We start from the raw sequence: 18309 nt of genomic DNA on the forward strand, positions 1-18309 counted from the left end.
ACAGGTGAAAAAAAGAAAAATTTGACAATATATATATTTTTTTTGATTAAACATATAATGGCATGTATTGTAAATAGTATTACCAAATATCGGTAAATTGCTAAAAAGTGTCTTAAACTATCCAGCGACAACACCTCTGCATTTTTTTCAAAATGCTTCCCTATTAATATATAGGGATTGTCTATGGAAATTTGACTAAAAAAACCTCAAATCTTGTATTGGTAATGTAGGAAATACTCTTTTGAATACAAAATTTAAATGTATTTTTTTTTTATCAATCAATTCAATATTGACTAAACTAAATATGTGTCTTTCACTTTACAATAATCATCGTAGAACCATACAAAAGCTTCAAAGCTTTCCACATAGTAAAATCATCATCATTACCTTTACCTAAAAAGAGTAATAATATTTAAAAAAAAAAAAAAAAAAAAAAAAAAAAGAGAAAATAAAACATCAAAACGACGAGTTTTAGCCGATCCAATCCACACAGTTCAATTACAATTTCTTCATCACAACTCAACAACATTTGTTTTAGACATTTCCCCTTGGTCACTCCAAGAACAACACAAAAGACGAAACCTTTACAATCACACTTTGTTGCTACGAACCCAAGCTTCCTTCATTTCTCCAATCTTCTTCTTCTTCTTCTTCTCCTATGGCGTCGACACCGAATCAGGAAGCAATCGACACTTTCATCAGCATCACCGGCGCTTCAAACGCCGTCGCCCTTCAGAAACTCGAGGTGATTCGAATTTTTTTTTACTCATCTCGATTCATATTTCTTTTTCAAAAGCAATCTATTCATATCGGAATGTTTCTCGGCGAATCGGTTAACTGAAAAGTTCCATATGACTGACGATCGTTCTCTTGTTAGGGTTGAAATTAAAGTCGCAATTTTTAGTTCATTGGATGGTCTGATTGAGTTTATACAATGGTTTTACATTGCTCTCTTTAGCTCGTTCGTTGATGAGTGTGTAATATTGTAATTTTGAGAGCTGATTGTATCGAAAAGTAGGAAACTTTGGTTTTAATTGATTGTTTTCTTTTCTCCAATCTTATGCAGGAACATCGTGGTGATCTTAATCAAGCTGTGAATGCATATTTCAGTGAGGGGGCTCGAAATGTGTATGACATCATCTATATCTCACTGATGATTGTTTATTTTCTTCTTTCTCAGCTATGCAAAGTTATCATTTTTGTTTTTTTATGTGGTGTACGTTGTTATGCTCTTTGTACAGGGTACATGAAGCACCGGTTAATGCCCTTCATGACGATGAAATGGATATAGATGATGTGATTCCAGCTCCGCAGTCTCCTCTATCTATGTTCAATGCAGCTAGAACAATTGGCCGTCCTTTTTCTCTTTTGGATTCGGACTTTGCTAGAGGTATATTTGATAGTGATCCTCTTATGCCACGCCCTCCGTTTGTTAGTCATCCCAGAGAGGTTAGGCAGATACCAATAGAGGTTAAGGATAGCAGCAGTGGGCCATCAGGACGATCTAGTGATGCTCCTACTATTGAGGATGTGACTGAAACAACACATGTTCAAGGTCCAGCTACTCAAGGAACTGTTATTATAGATGAAGAGAGTGATGATGATATTCCTTATGCACCCAGGGGACAAAGTAGGCAAGACGGACTTGCTGGTTCTGTAGCCAATAATAATCAAGATTACAATGATATTGAAGAAGAAATGATCAGAGCTGCCATTGAGGCCTCAAAGAAGGAGGCTGGGGTAAGCTTCTCTAAGAGAATAGCCACCATTGTGGTTTGTCTTCTTGTTTAGTTTGGCTTACTGGATTAGCAAATTTTATGAGCTTTTATAATTTTTTTATAGGGATCAACTAACCCTTTGCTTGAAGAGAGGCCCCCTCACATGGAAGATGATGACGACATAGCAAAAGCTGTTACAATGTCATTGAAGGTCTATGGTTGTCTCCTCTCTTTTATTTTCGCTGTCATATCCCTTTGATCTCTTTTAACATAAGTTAGTGCAGTCAGCGGAGGAAGAGGTTTTGCGCGGTCAAGGGTATAAGGCCTCAACCTCAGAAATAGGAGCTTCTGAAGTGACTGCTGCTCAAGGACCTCAGGATACCCAAGCCCTGAACGGAAGGTTTGTTGGTTCTTTTCTATATTACTTTGCTAATGTGTTATCTCCGAGTTTGATACTTGCAGTTGTAGAAACTTCTGTCAAGCAGTTTGTCTGCTGGTGTTTGTCAAAAAGTGGAGGCCTAACAAATTGTCTTGTTTTGTTGTCTAGATTGGCAGCTCCTAGCTCACCATTTGAGGATGACTCCGATGATGTTGATGAGCAACCTCTTATAAGACACAGGCCAAGACGTGCAGCATCGGGATCTCTGGCTCCACCTAACGTTGATCGTTCCCGGAGTGGGAGTCCTGAAGAAGAACGTGCAAGTATTAATCCCGAGGAGCGTGGCAGTGGGTTTCCTTCAGAGGTATCCATAAAATCTGTTTAATTAATTACACCGTTACCTGACTAGAATTCCAGTATTACTTGTAAATTAGGAATTCTATAGTAGCTAATCCTTGTCATTGTTGATATTCTATTGTGTATGCTCAAGTGGGGAGGCATTTCGTCTGAGGAACATGATGAAGCTGTCATGCTTGAGGCGGCCATGTTTGGTGGCATTCCTGAAACTGGATATAATCCTCCTCTTCCATTCTTGCCTCCTCAGCCGAGGGCTCAACCACCTCCACCCTCACCTTCACTGACAGCTCAGAGGTTAATACGGGAACAGCAGGTTAGGCAACACTTACTAGCTGCTTGACCAAACCTTTTTATTTATCAAGGTTTATGGGTGATAATAAAATTCTTGAGCTGCTACATCATGTAGGATGATGAGTATCTTGCATCCCTGCAAGCTGACCGAGATAAAGAAATTAAATCCATTAGAGAGGAAGAAACTGCTAGAAAGGCTTTTCTGGAGGAAGAAAAGAAAAAAGAGGAAGAAGCTCAAAGAAAACTCGAGGAAGAACAGGTGCCGCTTCTGTTCTCACATATAACCCTCTTTCTAAATCTGCGTTCAAACAAGTTTTCCAGTTTTCCTGTAATTATTGACTGCCGATTGTTACCAAGACTCCTGCTAGTTGATAGAGAAAGATCAGTCTAAATCATAGGCAACTTTGGAAACCCTTTCTTACTTGAGAAAGATGGAACTCTATACCATACAATACAATGATGATTATGAAAAGTAGTTTCGCACTGCTATGTAGCCTGGTTTTCACAAGTTTTAGTGAAGGCAATCTTGTTGCTTACTACGGTTTTTTTTACTCTGAATGTTGTTGCAGGAGCTAGAGAGGCAGCTAGATGCAAAAGAAGCATCTCTATCTAAGGAGCCACAAGCAGACGAAGAGAATGCCATTACCCTTCTAATCCGGATGCCAGATGGCACCCGACGTGGCCGCCGGTTCCTTAAATCCGACAAACTCCGAGTCAGTTTTCTAATCAGTTTTATTTTGCATTACTCGAAGTTTCTCCATAAAAATAACTGTTGTCTTTGCTGTTTTGCAGTCTCTTTTTAACTTTATAGACATTGCCAGAGTGGTGAAACCCAACACTTACAGACTGGTAAATCTTCTGCCTCTACATAAATAAATATCTCATCTTTTGGCATATAGAACACGCTTATAGGATGTTATGAGGGCTGGTTACATATCGGGTTAATGACTAGTTGAGGTTCAGGCTTCAGACCTGATCTAACCCGGCCCTGGGGCTGTGCTGGCTAGGCAGAGGTTAACTGCCCTGATTTAAAGCAAAAAAATGATATGCTTGGCTGGTTTGGTCCTATAAATCAGTTTAGATCTTAAAGGTCTGAAAAAGCCGGTCTTTAAAGTTTTGATGTGGTGAAAACAGGTGAGGCCATATCCAAGGCATGCGTTTGGAGATGGAGAAAGTGAGTCTACCTTGAACGATCTTGGGCTGACCAGCAAACAAGAAGCATTGTTCCTTGAGCTTATCTAAAGTAAGTTTTAGCTTTTAAATATCAGACTTACATTTGTCTGCTGCTTAGAAACTCTTTAATTTTCAAGTTATTTTTATCTTTCTTTAAAGTATCTGTTGGGGGGGATTATATTATAAGTTATAAAACCGGTTTCAGTTGTACATACATTACTGCCTAATGTGTCTGGCTCTCAATCTCTCAAGTATAATGTTTGTCATCTTCAACTTTGCTGTTTTAAACTTGCCCACAAATTAGAATAGTTGAAACAACTTTTTCAAATACTTTTTTTTTTTTACATTCACAATATCATATTGCTCGGAAAGTGTAACCACCACATCACACCACTAGACTTTCCCATATCCGATGCGCCTTTTAGGCGGAGTCGCATCACACCAAATCCTCTGGTAAATCCCGATTAGAACGTTTAGTGTTTCAAGCGCAATCGAAGTTTCTACTCTTTGCTTTACGTACATTGTGTAGGAACATTTGATTACTTTTTCACCACAAATAGATATTGCATCCCAATATATGTTTGAAGTATCCAAAACTTTCCAAGAGCAAAAACGAACAAATTTTGACATGGGTTGGTTTGGGAGTCAAAAACAGAGTGAAATAGGGTAAAGAAATGAGAACAAACCGAAAATAGAGTTTTGTTATAAGAGAGAAACAGAACAACAGTTGATGCATTGTATAGAAAATCATTCAATGAAACTGGAAAGAAAGAAAATGGTACTAATGAGTAATGTGAACTAATGTATTAATTCATTCTTCAAACAGTAACAGTCATAAAATGCAATAAAGAACATGACTTGGGGACAGTAAGCACAACATCACACCACTCAATCTTCCCATAAACCTTACGTCCATTACGCCTTTCAAGAGCAATCTCGGCACACCAAATCATCTTCTTCTTAGGATCTGTACCACGCACATCATTCTCCCACAAAACCACAATTTTTCCACTATAACCCACCAATCTAACAAAAAGACCTTGATTTGGTAATTTCGGTAATTTTGGTAGTTTTGCCAAACCCTTCAAATATCTCCACTGTCTTCTCTCTGAGTCGTACCATACCACACTACGTCTTCCATAAGAGTAGATTACGTTGTCTACTACTGCGCCAGCAAAATCAGTGGGATTCCAACGCAAAGGTATCTCTAATCCTACCACATCCCATTTATTTTCTATGGGCTTGTAAACCAGATTTTTATCCCCAAACAGGTAAAGCTTCCCGTCCAAAACTAAACTTGTTGATACGTACCTACCACGTATCTCCGCGCTAGGGCTCGGCACATGCTCCCATGTTTGGGTTTCGGGATCAAAACACTCGATAAATGTCGAGTAATCAGGATCATTGCATCCTTCCACTACATATATCTTCCCATCAAGAACCCTAATTAAGGGATTCTTTTTGGCCGTCTGCATGCTTGGAGTTTTCTGTAAAGTATGAGACCGGCAGTCCATGAATAAGATCCTAGACGAGAAGGCGCCATCTCCTAATACGCCAATCATATATATATTAGAACCAATGGCGATACGAGTCGACTCAGTCGAAGAAGTGAGATTGTAAGTTGGAACTGAGACCATAGTGTGATTCGTTAGGATACTATGTGGTCTAAAGCAGGAAGCGAACCATCGTGAGTTAAAGTTAGGGTTAGGGTTTCGAGTTGTTCTCTTGCATAAAGTGAACCAGCGTGCATCAGATTGATCAGAACTGAAACCTAAGCTCAAATAAAGACAATTCTCGATGTTTCCTAAGAGCGTTCGGATCTCGTAAAGCTCAAGCGATTCCACGAGGGAGCGGAATCTCTTGGAAACTATGGAGAGAATCGGGTAGTACAATCTGGAGACACGGGCTAAACAGTTCAACCACAAATCATCAGGAAGATAAGGCAAATCAACCTGTGAATTCCTCATTAGCACAAAACGCTAGCTCCAAGAAAACTCAAAGAGCTAGCCTTCCTTGTTAATTATTACTCTTTATTATATACTGGATAAATATATATTCCTTAAACTTAGCTGAATTCGTATAGCTGTATATATTCTGTAAATCAATCTAGATTTAGGTATTATACTAGTCCTATTAGGAAATCATCTTCATGTGTAACAAAATCGAACCGGATAGGCCAAAACTTGATTTAGACGGATAATGATGAGCTGCCAAAGTGTATTTTGGACTGATTTGATAATAAGGCAAAACAGAGCGAAACAGAGAAGAGAGGAAAACACAACATCTACGTAACCGAGCACATGAATAAAACAGAGTTCTTGTAAGAGGGAGGAACAATAATATAAGCTCATGGTTATATATTTGTATTATGCTTTAAGCCGTAGGATATATCTATAATCATCATATTAAATAAATAAAAAATGATATAACCATGTTCAAGCAAAAATAGCTCATGGTTTTGTTCATCAAACAGTAGCGGTAATAACTTCCAAAATATCATATGGTTCGGAAAGTTTAAGCACAATGTCACAGCACTCAATCTTCCCATACATATCTTCTGTGTTGCGTCTTTCAAGCGCAATCTCAGCACAATAAATCACCTTCTTACCTGCCAGGTACTACTTCCTTTTCCCACAAAACCATAATCCGTCCACCATAATCCGTCCACCATAATCCACCATTCTAACTTGCGTCGGTAGTTTAGGAAGTTTTGCCAAACCCTTCAAATGTCCAACCATTCTTCTCTCGGGGTCATACCACCAGATCATGCCGTAATTGTGATAATAATAGATTACATTATCTATTACGCAAGAAGAATAAAGGGAAGCCAAATGCAAAAGACCCTCCAATGACACTTTTATTCCCAAACAGGTAAAGTTTTCCGTTGATTGCTAGGCTACGTAGTTCGTCGCTCTTGTCTATGTCCGCGCTAGGGCATGGCAAATACTCCCATATTTGGGTTTTTGGATCGAAAAATTCGATCATATTCGAGGAATCGGGATTTTTGCAGCCTTTCACTACATATATTTTCCCATCAATAACATTTACGAGGGGGCGGTTTCGGGACATCTGCGTGCTTTGGAGCTTTGTGCGAGGTGTGAGACCTGCAGTCCATGAAGAAGACTAGCTTAGTAGAGTAGGAAGCGTCGAAGTATACGCCAATGATGTAAATATTAGAGCCAGTTTCTGCACGAGGCCACCCAAAAGGAGGATAATAAATGCAAGTTGGAACTGATCTACCAACTCATGATTGTCACTTAACTTCTTCTCTTCATTGATAGTGTGATTCGTTAGGATTCTTTGTGGTCCATTGTAGGAAGTGAACCATCGTAAGTTAAGGTCAGGGTTAGGGTTAGGATTAGGGCTACGGTTAGGGATTGGAGTTAGGTTTCGACATAAAGTGAACCAACGTCAACGTGGCCTAGTTTCAGAACTTAAATGTAAGCGCACATATAGACACTTCTCAGTGCGTCCTAAAAGCGTCCGGGTTTTGTAAAGCTCCAGTGATGCAACGAGAGAACACAATCTCTTGGAAACTAAGGAGAGAGTCGGGTAGTACAACCTTGAGACACAAGCTAAGCAGTGCAAACTAGTTCTATATATGTTGGTAGAAGTTTCTATTTCCTAATTCTAGTTGTATCCAAATTTTTATTTCCTAATACTAGAAATAATTATATTTCACGATCTCACTATTCACAAACAGTAATAAATGTCTATTTTCCTAATTCTGAATAGTAAAGTGTCTCTATGTAATAACATAACATATCTATGATGATCAAAAGTATTTTTTTTTTTTTTTTTAAATCATACAATATGTAAATTCAAACTTATGTAGTCCCACACTAACAAAATTTGCACAAAAGTGATTATGTCATGGTCTACTTAATTTTATAATATAAAACAGAAAAAATGTGACATAATCACATTTCATGAATTTAACTTGGTGATTTGATGGTATGACAAAAAAATTGGAATCACTACTTTTAAGGAGTTGTAAGAATTAAGATGTATTGAAAAATAGACACATCCTATTAATTTCATGTTTTACACAACTTGATCCTTGTCGACAGGCCATTGTGAAGCTCTTGACCGAAACCATCAACTCGTTGATTACTGAACCTCAAGAACCAATAAGCTACATCCGAATCAAAAGATCACTTCATGATATCCACCAAACTATTCCGTCATGTTAACCAAAGGAAAACTTTTCTGAGTATCTTTAAAGTAAAAGCTCAAGAAGCCAAGAAACAAGACTGTACCAACTCCTAGTCCTAGACAACAACAACAATGACTAATTTTTAGATAGAATAAGGACATTTTTGTTCTCATGTCTTTTTTTTGGGAACATATATGGGTGATTTACTCAAATGTTATCCATCTTAGGTAATATTATCAGAATCTACAAACAAAGATTTTATTACTAGAATATTTCGGTTATTTTCAAACTATCCAGCGTGCCCTTGTTTTATATTACCGGAAAAAATATTATTACAAAAATGTCATTGCCACGTTAGACGCCATGTCAGAAATCGCTGACGTGTAACCATAACTCAGCCATAACACGTTACAGAGGATTGTTGCGGCTGAGTTATATATATGTTGAGGCTGAGTTATGGAAAAAAACATTTGAGTAAGAGCGGACGGCTGACTTAGAGCATAACTCAGCCAAGGGTTACGGCTGACTTATTAAAATCTGGCTGAGATATGCTCTAACTTAGCCGTCCTTACGGCTGAGTTTTCACCCGATGGTTGAGTTGTCAAAATTTTGGCTGAGTTATCACTACGACACGGCTGAATTACCATTTTCCGACAGGCTGAGTTATGAAAACGGCTGACTTATGAGATGTTGTTACGACTGAGTTATCGTACAACTCAGCCGTGATAGGCTGACTTATCGTACAACTCAGTCATGATAGGCTGACTTATCATACAACTCAACCATTTGACGGCTGACTTAGTAGCAAAAGACTAATTACTAGAATGTTATTCAGTTACAGCTGACTTATTAAACGATATGGCTGAGTTACATATTTTCAGTTGATGAAACGGCTGAATTTGGCAGCATTTTTTTTGCTTTTTAATTACTGTAATGTTTTTCATGTTGTGACTGAGTTTTATATAGGCTGAGTTATTAATTGTTTGATGGCTGACTTGCCACATCGGACGCAGCATCCATGTCAGCATTCCATGTCATCTTTTTTTTTCTCCGGAAATACGAAACGTCGTTCGACTCTTGTTCTTCAACTGGTAAATAAGTGAACTATTTACCTTCTTCTTCACCTTGTTCTTATACTTCTTCTTCACTTTTCTTCTTCACCTTGTTCTTATACTTCTTCTTCACTTTTCTTCTTCACCTAGTTCTCTCTACTTCTTCTTCACCTTGTTCTTTATTTTCTTTCATGGATCCAGTTCCGGTGCTAGTTGTTTCCGGTAATTGGGTAAAGAAACAGAGATATGCATTTAACACGGACGATAGAGGGTGTATAGTTGTGCATATCGATGGTGGCACAACACACGACAAGCTTGAGGAGCTTGTTCTTGAAGACTACGGATTGGACGTGTTGAGCCATGAGTTAAAGCTGAGCTACATGTTCTTGAACAAGGCACTGAAACTAATGGCGCATGATACTCCACCAGTTTTTGTCTCCAATGATCGACAGTTGCAATGTTTTTTGGGGCTATTGAAAACCGATCAGCTACGTCTCTGTGTAGAGTTTTCGGTGAAAGAGTCTACAGAAACTAGTGGAGCTAGAGGAAGTATGATTTGGCCAATCAGTGACTTAGAATCTACATACGAAGTGTACAGTGGGGGATTTGAAGGCACTTGTTTTGATTATGGTAAGATCGTTGACAAAGAAAACGAAGAAGAAGAAGAAGCTGTCGAAGTAGCATCTGACGAAGAAGAAGACAATGAATTTTCAAGCCGATTTGATTTTTTCGACGACTCCGATGGTGAGTCATCTGATGACGAGCAATTTTCTGTATTGGGCGAGCCTCAAAGTAAAGAGGAAGAGGAAGATCCACCTACTCCGCCTCCTCAGAAGAAAGCTCATAAAGATGAATCCGGAGGCTATTAGGTTGGAGGTGTCAACGCTAAAAATTGCTGTAGGACAAAGATACATGAGCAAAAAGGAGTTCAGAATCACGTGAAACTTATTTCGGTTAGGGATGGATTTGATTTTAATGTACCAGTATCAAACCCGAGACAAGTGGTTTTTAGGTGTTGGGTTAAAGGATGTCTTTGGAGAGTTCGTGCATCTGTACAAGGGGATGACCCGGATTTTCATGTTCGTGTATACGATTCGAAACACACATGTTCGGTGACGGAACGTTTTATTAGATCCCGCCAATCAACAGCTGATGTATTGGCAGGTCTTTACAGGGACTATCTTGGTGATCTTGGTCCGGATGTTAAACCTAAAAGTGTCGGAGTCATTTTCAATAAGCAATTTAGTCTAAAGGTAATAACTATGTTTCGACTGACTTATTGATAATAATGGCTGACTTATAGGTATGTATAGGCTGAGTTATTTACATGTTACGGCTGATTTATTGATTATTTACGGCTGACTTATTCGAATGTATCAGCTAAGTTATTTATATGTTATGGCTGATTTATTTATTTGTTTGGTGTCAACAGATGGGTTATTGGAAGGCATATCGAACGCTGCTGAATGCAAGGCAGATCGATCAGGGAACTCCTGAGGATAGTTTTAGCGAGTTGCCTTCTTACATATACAAGTTAAGAAGGGAAAATCCGGGTACAGTCACGCGACTTCAAATAGATGATGAAGACAGATTCAAATATGTTTTTATTGCTTTTGGTGCGAGTATTGCTGGGTTTGCTTTCATGCGCAAAGTTGTTGTTGTCGACGGAACGTTTCTCCATGGTAGTTACAAAGGGACGCTTCTAACAGCCCTAGCTCAGGATGGTAACTTTCAAATTTTCTCATTAGCTTTCGCTGTTGTTGACACTGAAAATGATGAGTCTTGGCGTTGGTTTTTTACACAACTCAAAGTTGCCATTCCTGACGAAAAGGATCTTGCGATAATCTCCGACAGACATAAGTCAATAGGGAATGCGATTGGTCAAGTGTATATGTTGGCTTTGCGTGGAATTTGCACTTACCATTTGTATAAGAACATCTTCGTGAAGTTCAAAGGAAAACATTTGTTTCCTCTGGTGAAAAAAGCGGCAAGGTGTTTTAGGCTGTCTGATTTTAATGAGGCTTTCAATGAGATTGAAGCACGTCATCCCGAACTACATGGATACCTCCACGAGCTGGTGTCCGAATGTGGGCGCGTGTTCATTTCCCGGGTGAAAGGTACAATTTAATGACAAAGAATATTGCAGAATCAATGAACCATGCACTGTCAAATGCTATAATCGATACGGAATATGATGACCAGATGGTTTTCTGAACGGAGAGAGAATGCGAAATCGCAACTAACAACGCTCACTCGAGGTGTTGAGAAACTGTTACAGGTAAGTTTACATAACTCAGCCATAACAGCTTTCATATATCAGCCGTAACTGTTTCCATATATCAGCCATTACCATTATAGTTTCCATAAATCAGCCATAATTGTTTTCATAACTCAGCCATCATTGTTTTCATAATTCAGCCAAAACGTTTTTTTTGTTCTACTCCCTACTAGGACCGTGTCCCCGCAGCAAGACTTATGGAGGTACTAACGATTGATGCTGTACGTGTGCAAGTGAGATATGGATCATCTTTGTATGTTGTAAATTTGGAACTAAAAAATGCACATGTCGTCGTTTCGACCACGAGAAAATACCATGCATCCATGCAATCGCAGCTGCAGAGCATATGGATGTGTCTCGTATATCCATGTGCGATCCGAAATTTAGGAGTGTCGATTTGGTTAATGGATGGGCTGATTCAATCATGCCTCCAGATCAATCATTCCCTGCTCTTGAAGCTGTGGATAATCAGAAGTGCTTGCCTCCGATTGTTGTGAACCAGCAAGGAAGGCCCAAGAAGTGTAGGATTAAATCATCTTTGGAAGTTTCCATTAAAAATAAACGCCCTAGGAAGCAACCAGCATGTTCGCGATGTAAGCAAGTTGGGCACAATGTGAAAACTTGTCGGATGTAGTTAGGGAGATTTGTTTTATTTTGTGTAATAACTCAACCGTAAAGTCGTATAAACCAGTCGTTTACTCTCAGATTTTTCATTTTGATAACTCAGCCGTCAAGTAATATATATCAGCTATCTACTATTGTTTCGTGTGATAACTCAGTCATTACTTATTATATAACTCAGCCATCAACGAGACCTTTCGTTTTCCCGTAAAACTATAACTCAGCTGTTAAGCAATATTTTGGCGGGAAACCGTAAGTTAACCTAATAATAGACGCGAACTTTCTTTTGATAACTCAGCCATTATAGATTGTTCATTTTGATAACTCAGCCATCACATGAATCGAGGTGACCTTTCGTTTTCCCGTAAAACTATAACTCAGCTGTAACTTTATTATAATTCAGCCTCAAAGTGAGAGTAGATACTAAAATGTGGAAGCATAAAAGGTGGATACATAGAACATATTAAGGTAAAACTGGAAATCACTGCTGGAAACCCTAAAGGATCTTAGAGACTTTGAGGGACAACCACAAAAGGTAACAGTTTTTGCATTTGCTTTCATAGTCTCCATAGCGGAGAGAATGGAAACCATAATCCAAACAACACATCCAAGCACAAGCGGGTGAAGGGAGTAACATGCTGTCAGGATAGCGATGGGAGGCTGCGTATGAGTTTCTCCGGGCCGTATTGTAACGAGATAACTCAAACAGAAAATCATTACCGGTTACCATGGCACCCGAAGACATCAGAGGATAATGATGTGCATCAAACAGTTGGAGGTAATGGACAGTCATAACCTCATTCCCTTGACAAATACTTAGTATTCCACATGCTAAGGTGGCATCAGCATCGGTCGGTACAATACGACTGAGAATATCAATCCCACGCTGGATATCTCTATCTTCAGCCACAACCCTTAGCCCTATGTAGTAAATGGCAATGGGGTTGCCGGCGTCAAAGCATTTGACGAAGAAAGGCATGTACCGCCCTTCAATTTGGAGGCCACCATCAGTGGCATTGGATGTATTGATTTGTGATGGATCAGTACGAAGGCAATAGATAGCAGCAGTCTTTAGAACTTCTTTACTGTATACTGCATTTTTCCCCTACGACCAGCCCTTAAAATAGAACCAAGTGACCACCATCGATCTTCTGCCGCAAGGGAAACGATTTTTATGAAAACATCGTCGGGGAGATCCGGCATCTTGGGTGCTCGAGCGGACATAGTGTCGTAAAAAATAATTTTATTCTAGTTTGTAGTTGAAATGTAATAGACTAAAGAAACGAAAATATTATACCTCAGTCACTTGGTTCTATCTGTATTTGAGAGGTAATAAATAGACTAATAATTTTATTTTTTAAGCAATATTTTTGCGGGAAAACTTAAGTTAATCCTGTAATAGACGCATTGACGAGACCTTTACGGATTTATAAATCACTATAACTCAGCCGTCACATGAATAAACGAGACCTTTCATTTTCCCGTAAATTTTATAACTCAGCCGTCAAGTCATATATATCAGCCATCGACTTCCAGATTATTCCTAGTGATAACTCAGCCATTACTTACTATAACTCAGCCGTCACATGAATCGACGAGACCTTTCGTTTTCCCGTAAAACCATAACTCAGCCGTTAAGCAATAATTTGGGGGGAAACCATAAGTTAACCTAATAATAGACGCGACCTTTCTTTTGATAACTATAACTCAGCCGTCACATGAATTGATGTGACCTTTCGTTTTCCCGTAAAACTATAACTCAGCCGTCAAACAATATTTTGGCGGGAAACCATAAGTTAACCTAATAATAGACGCGACCTTTCTCTTTATATTCATATAATTCATTGTATCGTTTCGGTTTCTTCTTCTTCGCTCATTGCACCTATAAATATTGCATCTTCGACTAACAGTTCACCTTCAAATCTCATCTATCTTTATATTGCATTTCCGTCGATCGTTACACATGTAAGTCTCCTCTCCATGCCCTCTCAATCTATTGCATATTTTCCGATCATTGCATATATCAGTTGGTGACAGTTGTTTTTATTTTGATAGCCGAGCTATGGACGGAGAGGGTTCCAGAAGACGTGAAAAACGCAAGGCAGAGTGGGGAGAGGAAGACAATCAGCCATGGATGGCCAGCTCAAGTTCCAGTAAACTTCAAAGAAATGCAGATTTCGAGTGGGAAGAGGAAGCACTATTGGCCGTGTCTGAAGCTTTTACTCAGACGAGAGTCGTGGCCGAGGCGGAGACAAAAGATCGCTATGCAGGAAGAGAAGACCGCCCTCGAGCATCAAGTGGAACTAATCGACGCTCAAATATCCCAACTGTTACAAATCTTGGGTGGAGAACTTGTCGACTTAGAGACAGAACACAAGAGGTTAGAGGTTATGAGAGAGATTGCCGAGGCCGATGTCGAACAGTGCCTGGTTCCTCCTCCTCTTGAATGGGGTAAACTAAAAGTTTGTGGCTCCTCCTCTTCTTAATCGGTTTTAAAAAGTTAATTTCATTGTACTGCCGTCTCGTCTTCTATGAACTCTGAACTATTTTCTTTTGATTTCTTTCGGTAATGATTAATATTAATATAATTTAACCGGTATTACATTATCTCAGCCATTACGGATTTACAAATCACTATAACTCAGCCGTCACATGAATCGACGAGACTTTTCGTTTTCTGTAAATTTTATAACTCACCCGTCAAGTCATATATATCAACCATTTACTTTCAGATTGTTTCTTGTGATAACTCAGCCATAACGCACTATAACTCATCCGTCACATGACCTTTCGTTTTCAAGTAAAATATTATAACTCAGCCGTAAAGTCATATATATCATCCAATTACTTGATGATTGTTTCTTGTGATAACTCAGCCATAACGCACTATAACTCAGCCTTCACATGTGTCTGACTCTCTTTCATCTCACATATGTCTGACTCTCTTTCATCTCACGTCGACTTTGCTGAAGAATTGCCATCAAATTTCCATTAAATTCGAATTGATTACATTCAGATCGGTAATTCGCCAAAATAAAAAAAATAATAATAAAAAGCGAACTAGTTCCCATGGGACTTTCATTCTGATCTTGGCACAAACTGATTCCCATCACTAGCATTCTGGACGGTCCTGTAGTCTCAAAATGGGAGCCGGACCGAATAGATCGGACTCCAATGGTTCTTCCACCACCAGCTTGCTCAGTTCAGATCGCAAGATCTGACGATCCCGCCTTAAGGCTTCAAGCCTTTCCATCGGCACTTCGGAGCCATTGGACACCATCTCCTCCAAGAATGCACATGGACCTTCTATGGCATGGCTTTCGCTGAAGAAATGGTCCATTGACTCGAGTCGTTGACGTTCCGCCTCAGCCTCTCCACGCTAGCTCGGTAGGCCCAGACGTCCATGATGCGCGGGAAGTCAGACTCTCCCAAAGGTTCGTAATCACCTTCGGGTAAGTTGGACACCACCATATGGGAGACCTGTTCTTCGCACGAGGCATGCTCAGCAAGTAGACGAGTCATGCGCCACTTCGCTAGAAAGAAACCTTCAGCGATGAGCTCATCCAAGACTCGGATAGTCCCTTCCAATCGGCAGAGCCGAAAGACTTGCTCGAGTTTAAGACAAAGTGCATTGATATACGCGCCTAATCTCTTGCGGCGAGCTCGGTACATCCGGAGTTCCGTTTGCAAAGGATCCCCGGATTGCTCGACGACGTTGAAACTCAGAACGAGTTCCCGGGATCGAGACGTCTCCATCTCCTCTTGAGGGGGGGCATTATCCGACGCATTCGGATCAAAACCGCTAGCTCCAACGGCTGTCCGTTCTCGGGCTCGTTTTAACCATGCAGATCGGGTAGTCACTTGCATCATTGCTAGTTTCGTTCGAGTTAGGAATGCTCTGAACATTTCCAACCCTTCCCTTATTTATACTAAAACTTGGAACGCAACTGCGATCCCCTTCCACCAATCAGATTGTGGCAGGAATTTCGCTGTGTCCCATGAACCACTCTAAAAGACCGTGCAAATATTCAATGTTTTTTGCCACGCGTCCCTAAAAAATCACTATAACTCAGCCGTAACATGAATCGACGAGACCTTTCGTTTTCCCGTAAATATTATAACTCAGCCGTAAAGTCATATATCATCCATTTACTTGCTGATTGTTTATTGTGATAACTCAGCCATAACTCACTATAACTCAGCTGTCACATGACCTTTCGTTTTCCCGTAAATTTTATAACTCAGTCGTGAAGCGATATTTTGGCGGGTCACCATAAGTTAACCTAATAATAGACGAGACCGTTCGTTTTCTTACAAATATTATAACTCAGTCGTGACATTGAAATAAATCAGCCATTTATTTTCAGATTGTTTTATTGTAATAACAAAGCCATCACGGTTTTATTAATCACTATAACTCATCCGTCACATAATCTATCCAATCACAACAAAAAAAGTCTTACTTAACAATCATCTTCTACGTTTTTTTACTTTTCTCTTGACCATATGAAAGCTTACTCTCTCCATTTCCCACTCCTTTCGTATCTTTTCTTTCAGCTTCATCTTTATCCAAACAAGCTTTGTCGTAGTTTCAGTAGAAAGGTATAAGATGATAACTGGGTGGGTGTCTGGACGAGAACAAATTATCCCTATGCAAATATCGACAGTTGTTGCTATTCATGTTGTAGAGACCGAGCCGATCACTAGCCGCCACTGATACGACGTCGCTACTTGGGAACAAAAAGGGTTGTGCATATTCATCTTTCAACGCTGTAATTTTAGCGTCTTCCACTTTTACCCAAGACTTTCTCAATCTGTTCTCCAAAACCCATAACTCAGCTCTGTTTCTTGATTCCGAATGTTGAGTAACACCTAGATTTCCTTCGTAGCTGATCAAGATGAGACTGTTATGGACTAATAGTAGGTCCGGAACAGAGAAAATAGACCAAGTTTCGGTTCGCATTTAGAACCGGATAACGTTTTTCTTCCTTGTTAACCAATGCAAAAAACCGTATGCTGATACCGGTATAGCTTCTCTAGGGAAAAACTCTGATAACTCGAAATCATTCAGTCGCTTCCACGCGAAGGAATAAGAATCGAATACCTCACAGTTGTGAATATAGAAACCTTCCTTGGTCATCCATGTCCTTGGTTCAGAAACCCTATTGATCTTATACCGAAAAGGATTCAAAGAAATAACCATTAAACCGGTTGCGATCGTCAAATATCGAGTTTTAGGGTTTGGTATGATCAGGAACTGCTTTGTGGCAGGTTTACAAACGATGTACTCTGGTATCGTTTTCGCTCCTTTAAACCTATCACCAATACAGATCGAAATCCCATGATGTGTATCACAAGCTTTGATCTTTGCGTTGTTCTGAGGAAGAAACTGAAGCGAGATTTGGGTTTTATCTTCTTTTTCTTCTTGTTCTACTTCAATGCCAGTGACAAAATGGGGCCGATACCTAAACCAGAGTTGGCTCTATGGAGATGATGATCGATAAATCTCAACTCGTAACTTCGTTTGTTGCACTCTTTGTTTTGCAGACGGAATCTTGCAATCTCCGTCGCTGAACAATGAGAGAGGATCTCTTGAATCACGTCTTGGTTCAACATCGCGCGTGGCCAGATAAAAGCTTTGAGAGGATTGTCTCTTGTGATAACACAGCCATCACGAATATATAAATCAATATAACTCATCCGTCACATGCATCGACGAGACCTTTCGTTTTCCCGTAAAACTATAACAAGTCGTATAAATCAATCGTTTGCTTTCAGATTGTTTCTTGTGATAACTCAGCCATATCGTACAATAAATCAGCCGTCACTTGAATCGACGAGACCTTTCGTTTCCCTATAAATATTATAACTCAGCTGTTAAGTCATATAAATCAGCCATTTATTTTCAGATTGTTTCTTTTGATAACTCAGCCATAACTTTATTATAACTCAGTCTATAATGTGGAAGCATAAAAGGTGGATTTTAGATATGTACATAATAACAAAAACCAAAGTCTTTATCATACATGTGGAAACAAGCTTACAATACATATAACATATATAATTAAACAAAAAAAGGGACCTTTAATACATGAAAATGATACTCGCCTAAGAAATGGAAAATCACTGCTGAAAACCCTAAAGGATCTCAGAGACTTTGAGGGACAACCACCAAAGGTAACAATTTTTGCATTTGATTTCATAGTCTCCAAAGAGGAGAGAATGGAAACCATAATCCAAACAACACATAACAATACAAGCGGGTGAAGGGAGTAACGGGCTGT

The 18309-nt window shown here is 39.4% G+C and overlaps 1 protein-coding gene and 3 pseudogenes across 2 annotated transcripts; 1 reads left to right on the top strand and 3 right to left on the bottom strand.

Moving 5' to 3' along the window:
- The first annotated feature begins 482 nt into the window (after positions 1 to 482).
- Positions 483 to 4191, top strand: LOC104737177 (plant UBX domain-containing protein 8). The gene is made up of 11 exons (XM_010457285.3): positions 483 to 745; positions 1067 to 1128; positions 1242 to 1740; positions 1843 to 1929; positions 2003 to 2118; positions 2266 to 2461; positions 2588 to 2767; positions 2861 to 3004; positions 3315 to 3458; positions 3538 to 3594; positions 3880 to 4191. The coding sequence occupies exons 1-11, from the start codon at positions 659 to 661 to the stop codon at positions 3985 to 3987; spliced, it is 1680 nt and encodes a 559-aa protein (XP_010455587.1). The 5' UTR covers positions 483 to 658; the 3' UTR covers positions 3988 to 4191.
- A 515-nt stretch (positions 4192 to 4706) lies between these two features.
- LOC104737178 (putative F-box/kelch-repeat protein At4g11750 pseudogene) lies at positions 4707 to 5917 on the bottom strand (annotated as a pseudogene). Its single transcript, XR_015578411.1, has one exon. The product of XR_015578411.1 is annotated as a putative F-box/kelch-repeat protein At4g11750 pseudogene (transcript).
- A 466-nt stretch (positions 5918 to 6383) lies between these two features.
- Positions 6384 to 11773, bottom strand: LOC147929852 (putative F-box/kelch-repeat protein At4g11750 pseudogene; annotated as a pseudogene).
- Positions 11774 to 16616: 4843 nt separating this feature from the next.
- LOC147929853 (F-box protein At5g49610-like) lies at positions 16617 to 17641 on the bottom strand (annotated as a pseudogene).
- Between the last annotated feature and the right edge of the window lie 668 nt (positions 17642 to 18309).

This window comes from Camelina sativa, chromosome 13 (genome assembly GCF_030686135.1).
Source record: "Camelina sativa cultivar CO46 ecotype springtype chromosome 13, ASM3068613v1".
NCBI lineage: Eukaryota > Viridiplantae > Streptophyta > Magnoliopsida > Brassicales > Brassicaceae > Camelina > Camelina sativa.

Bases quoted from the DNA above. Each gene is read 5' to 3' on its own strand.
- LOC104737177 (XM_010457285.3), top strand. From the start codon at position 659: ATGGCGTCGACACCGAATCAGGAAGCAATCGACACTTTCATCAGCATC. The intron at 746-1,066 runs GTGATTCGAATT...AATCTTATGCAG, and splicing joins TCGCCCTTCAGAAACTCGAG to GAACATCGTGGTGATCTTAA. The intron at 3,459-3,537 runs GTCAGTTTTCTA...GCTGTTTTGCAG, and splicing joins TTAAATCCGACAAACTCCGA to TCTCTTTTTAACTTTATAGA.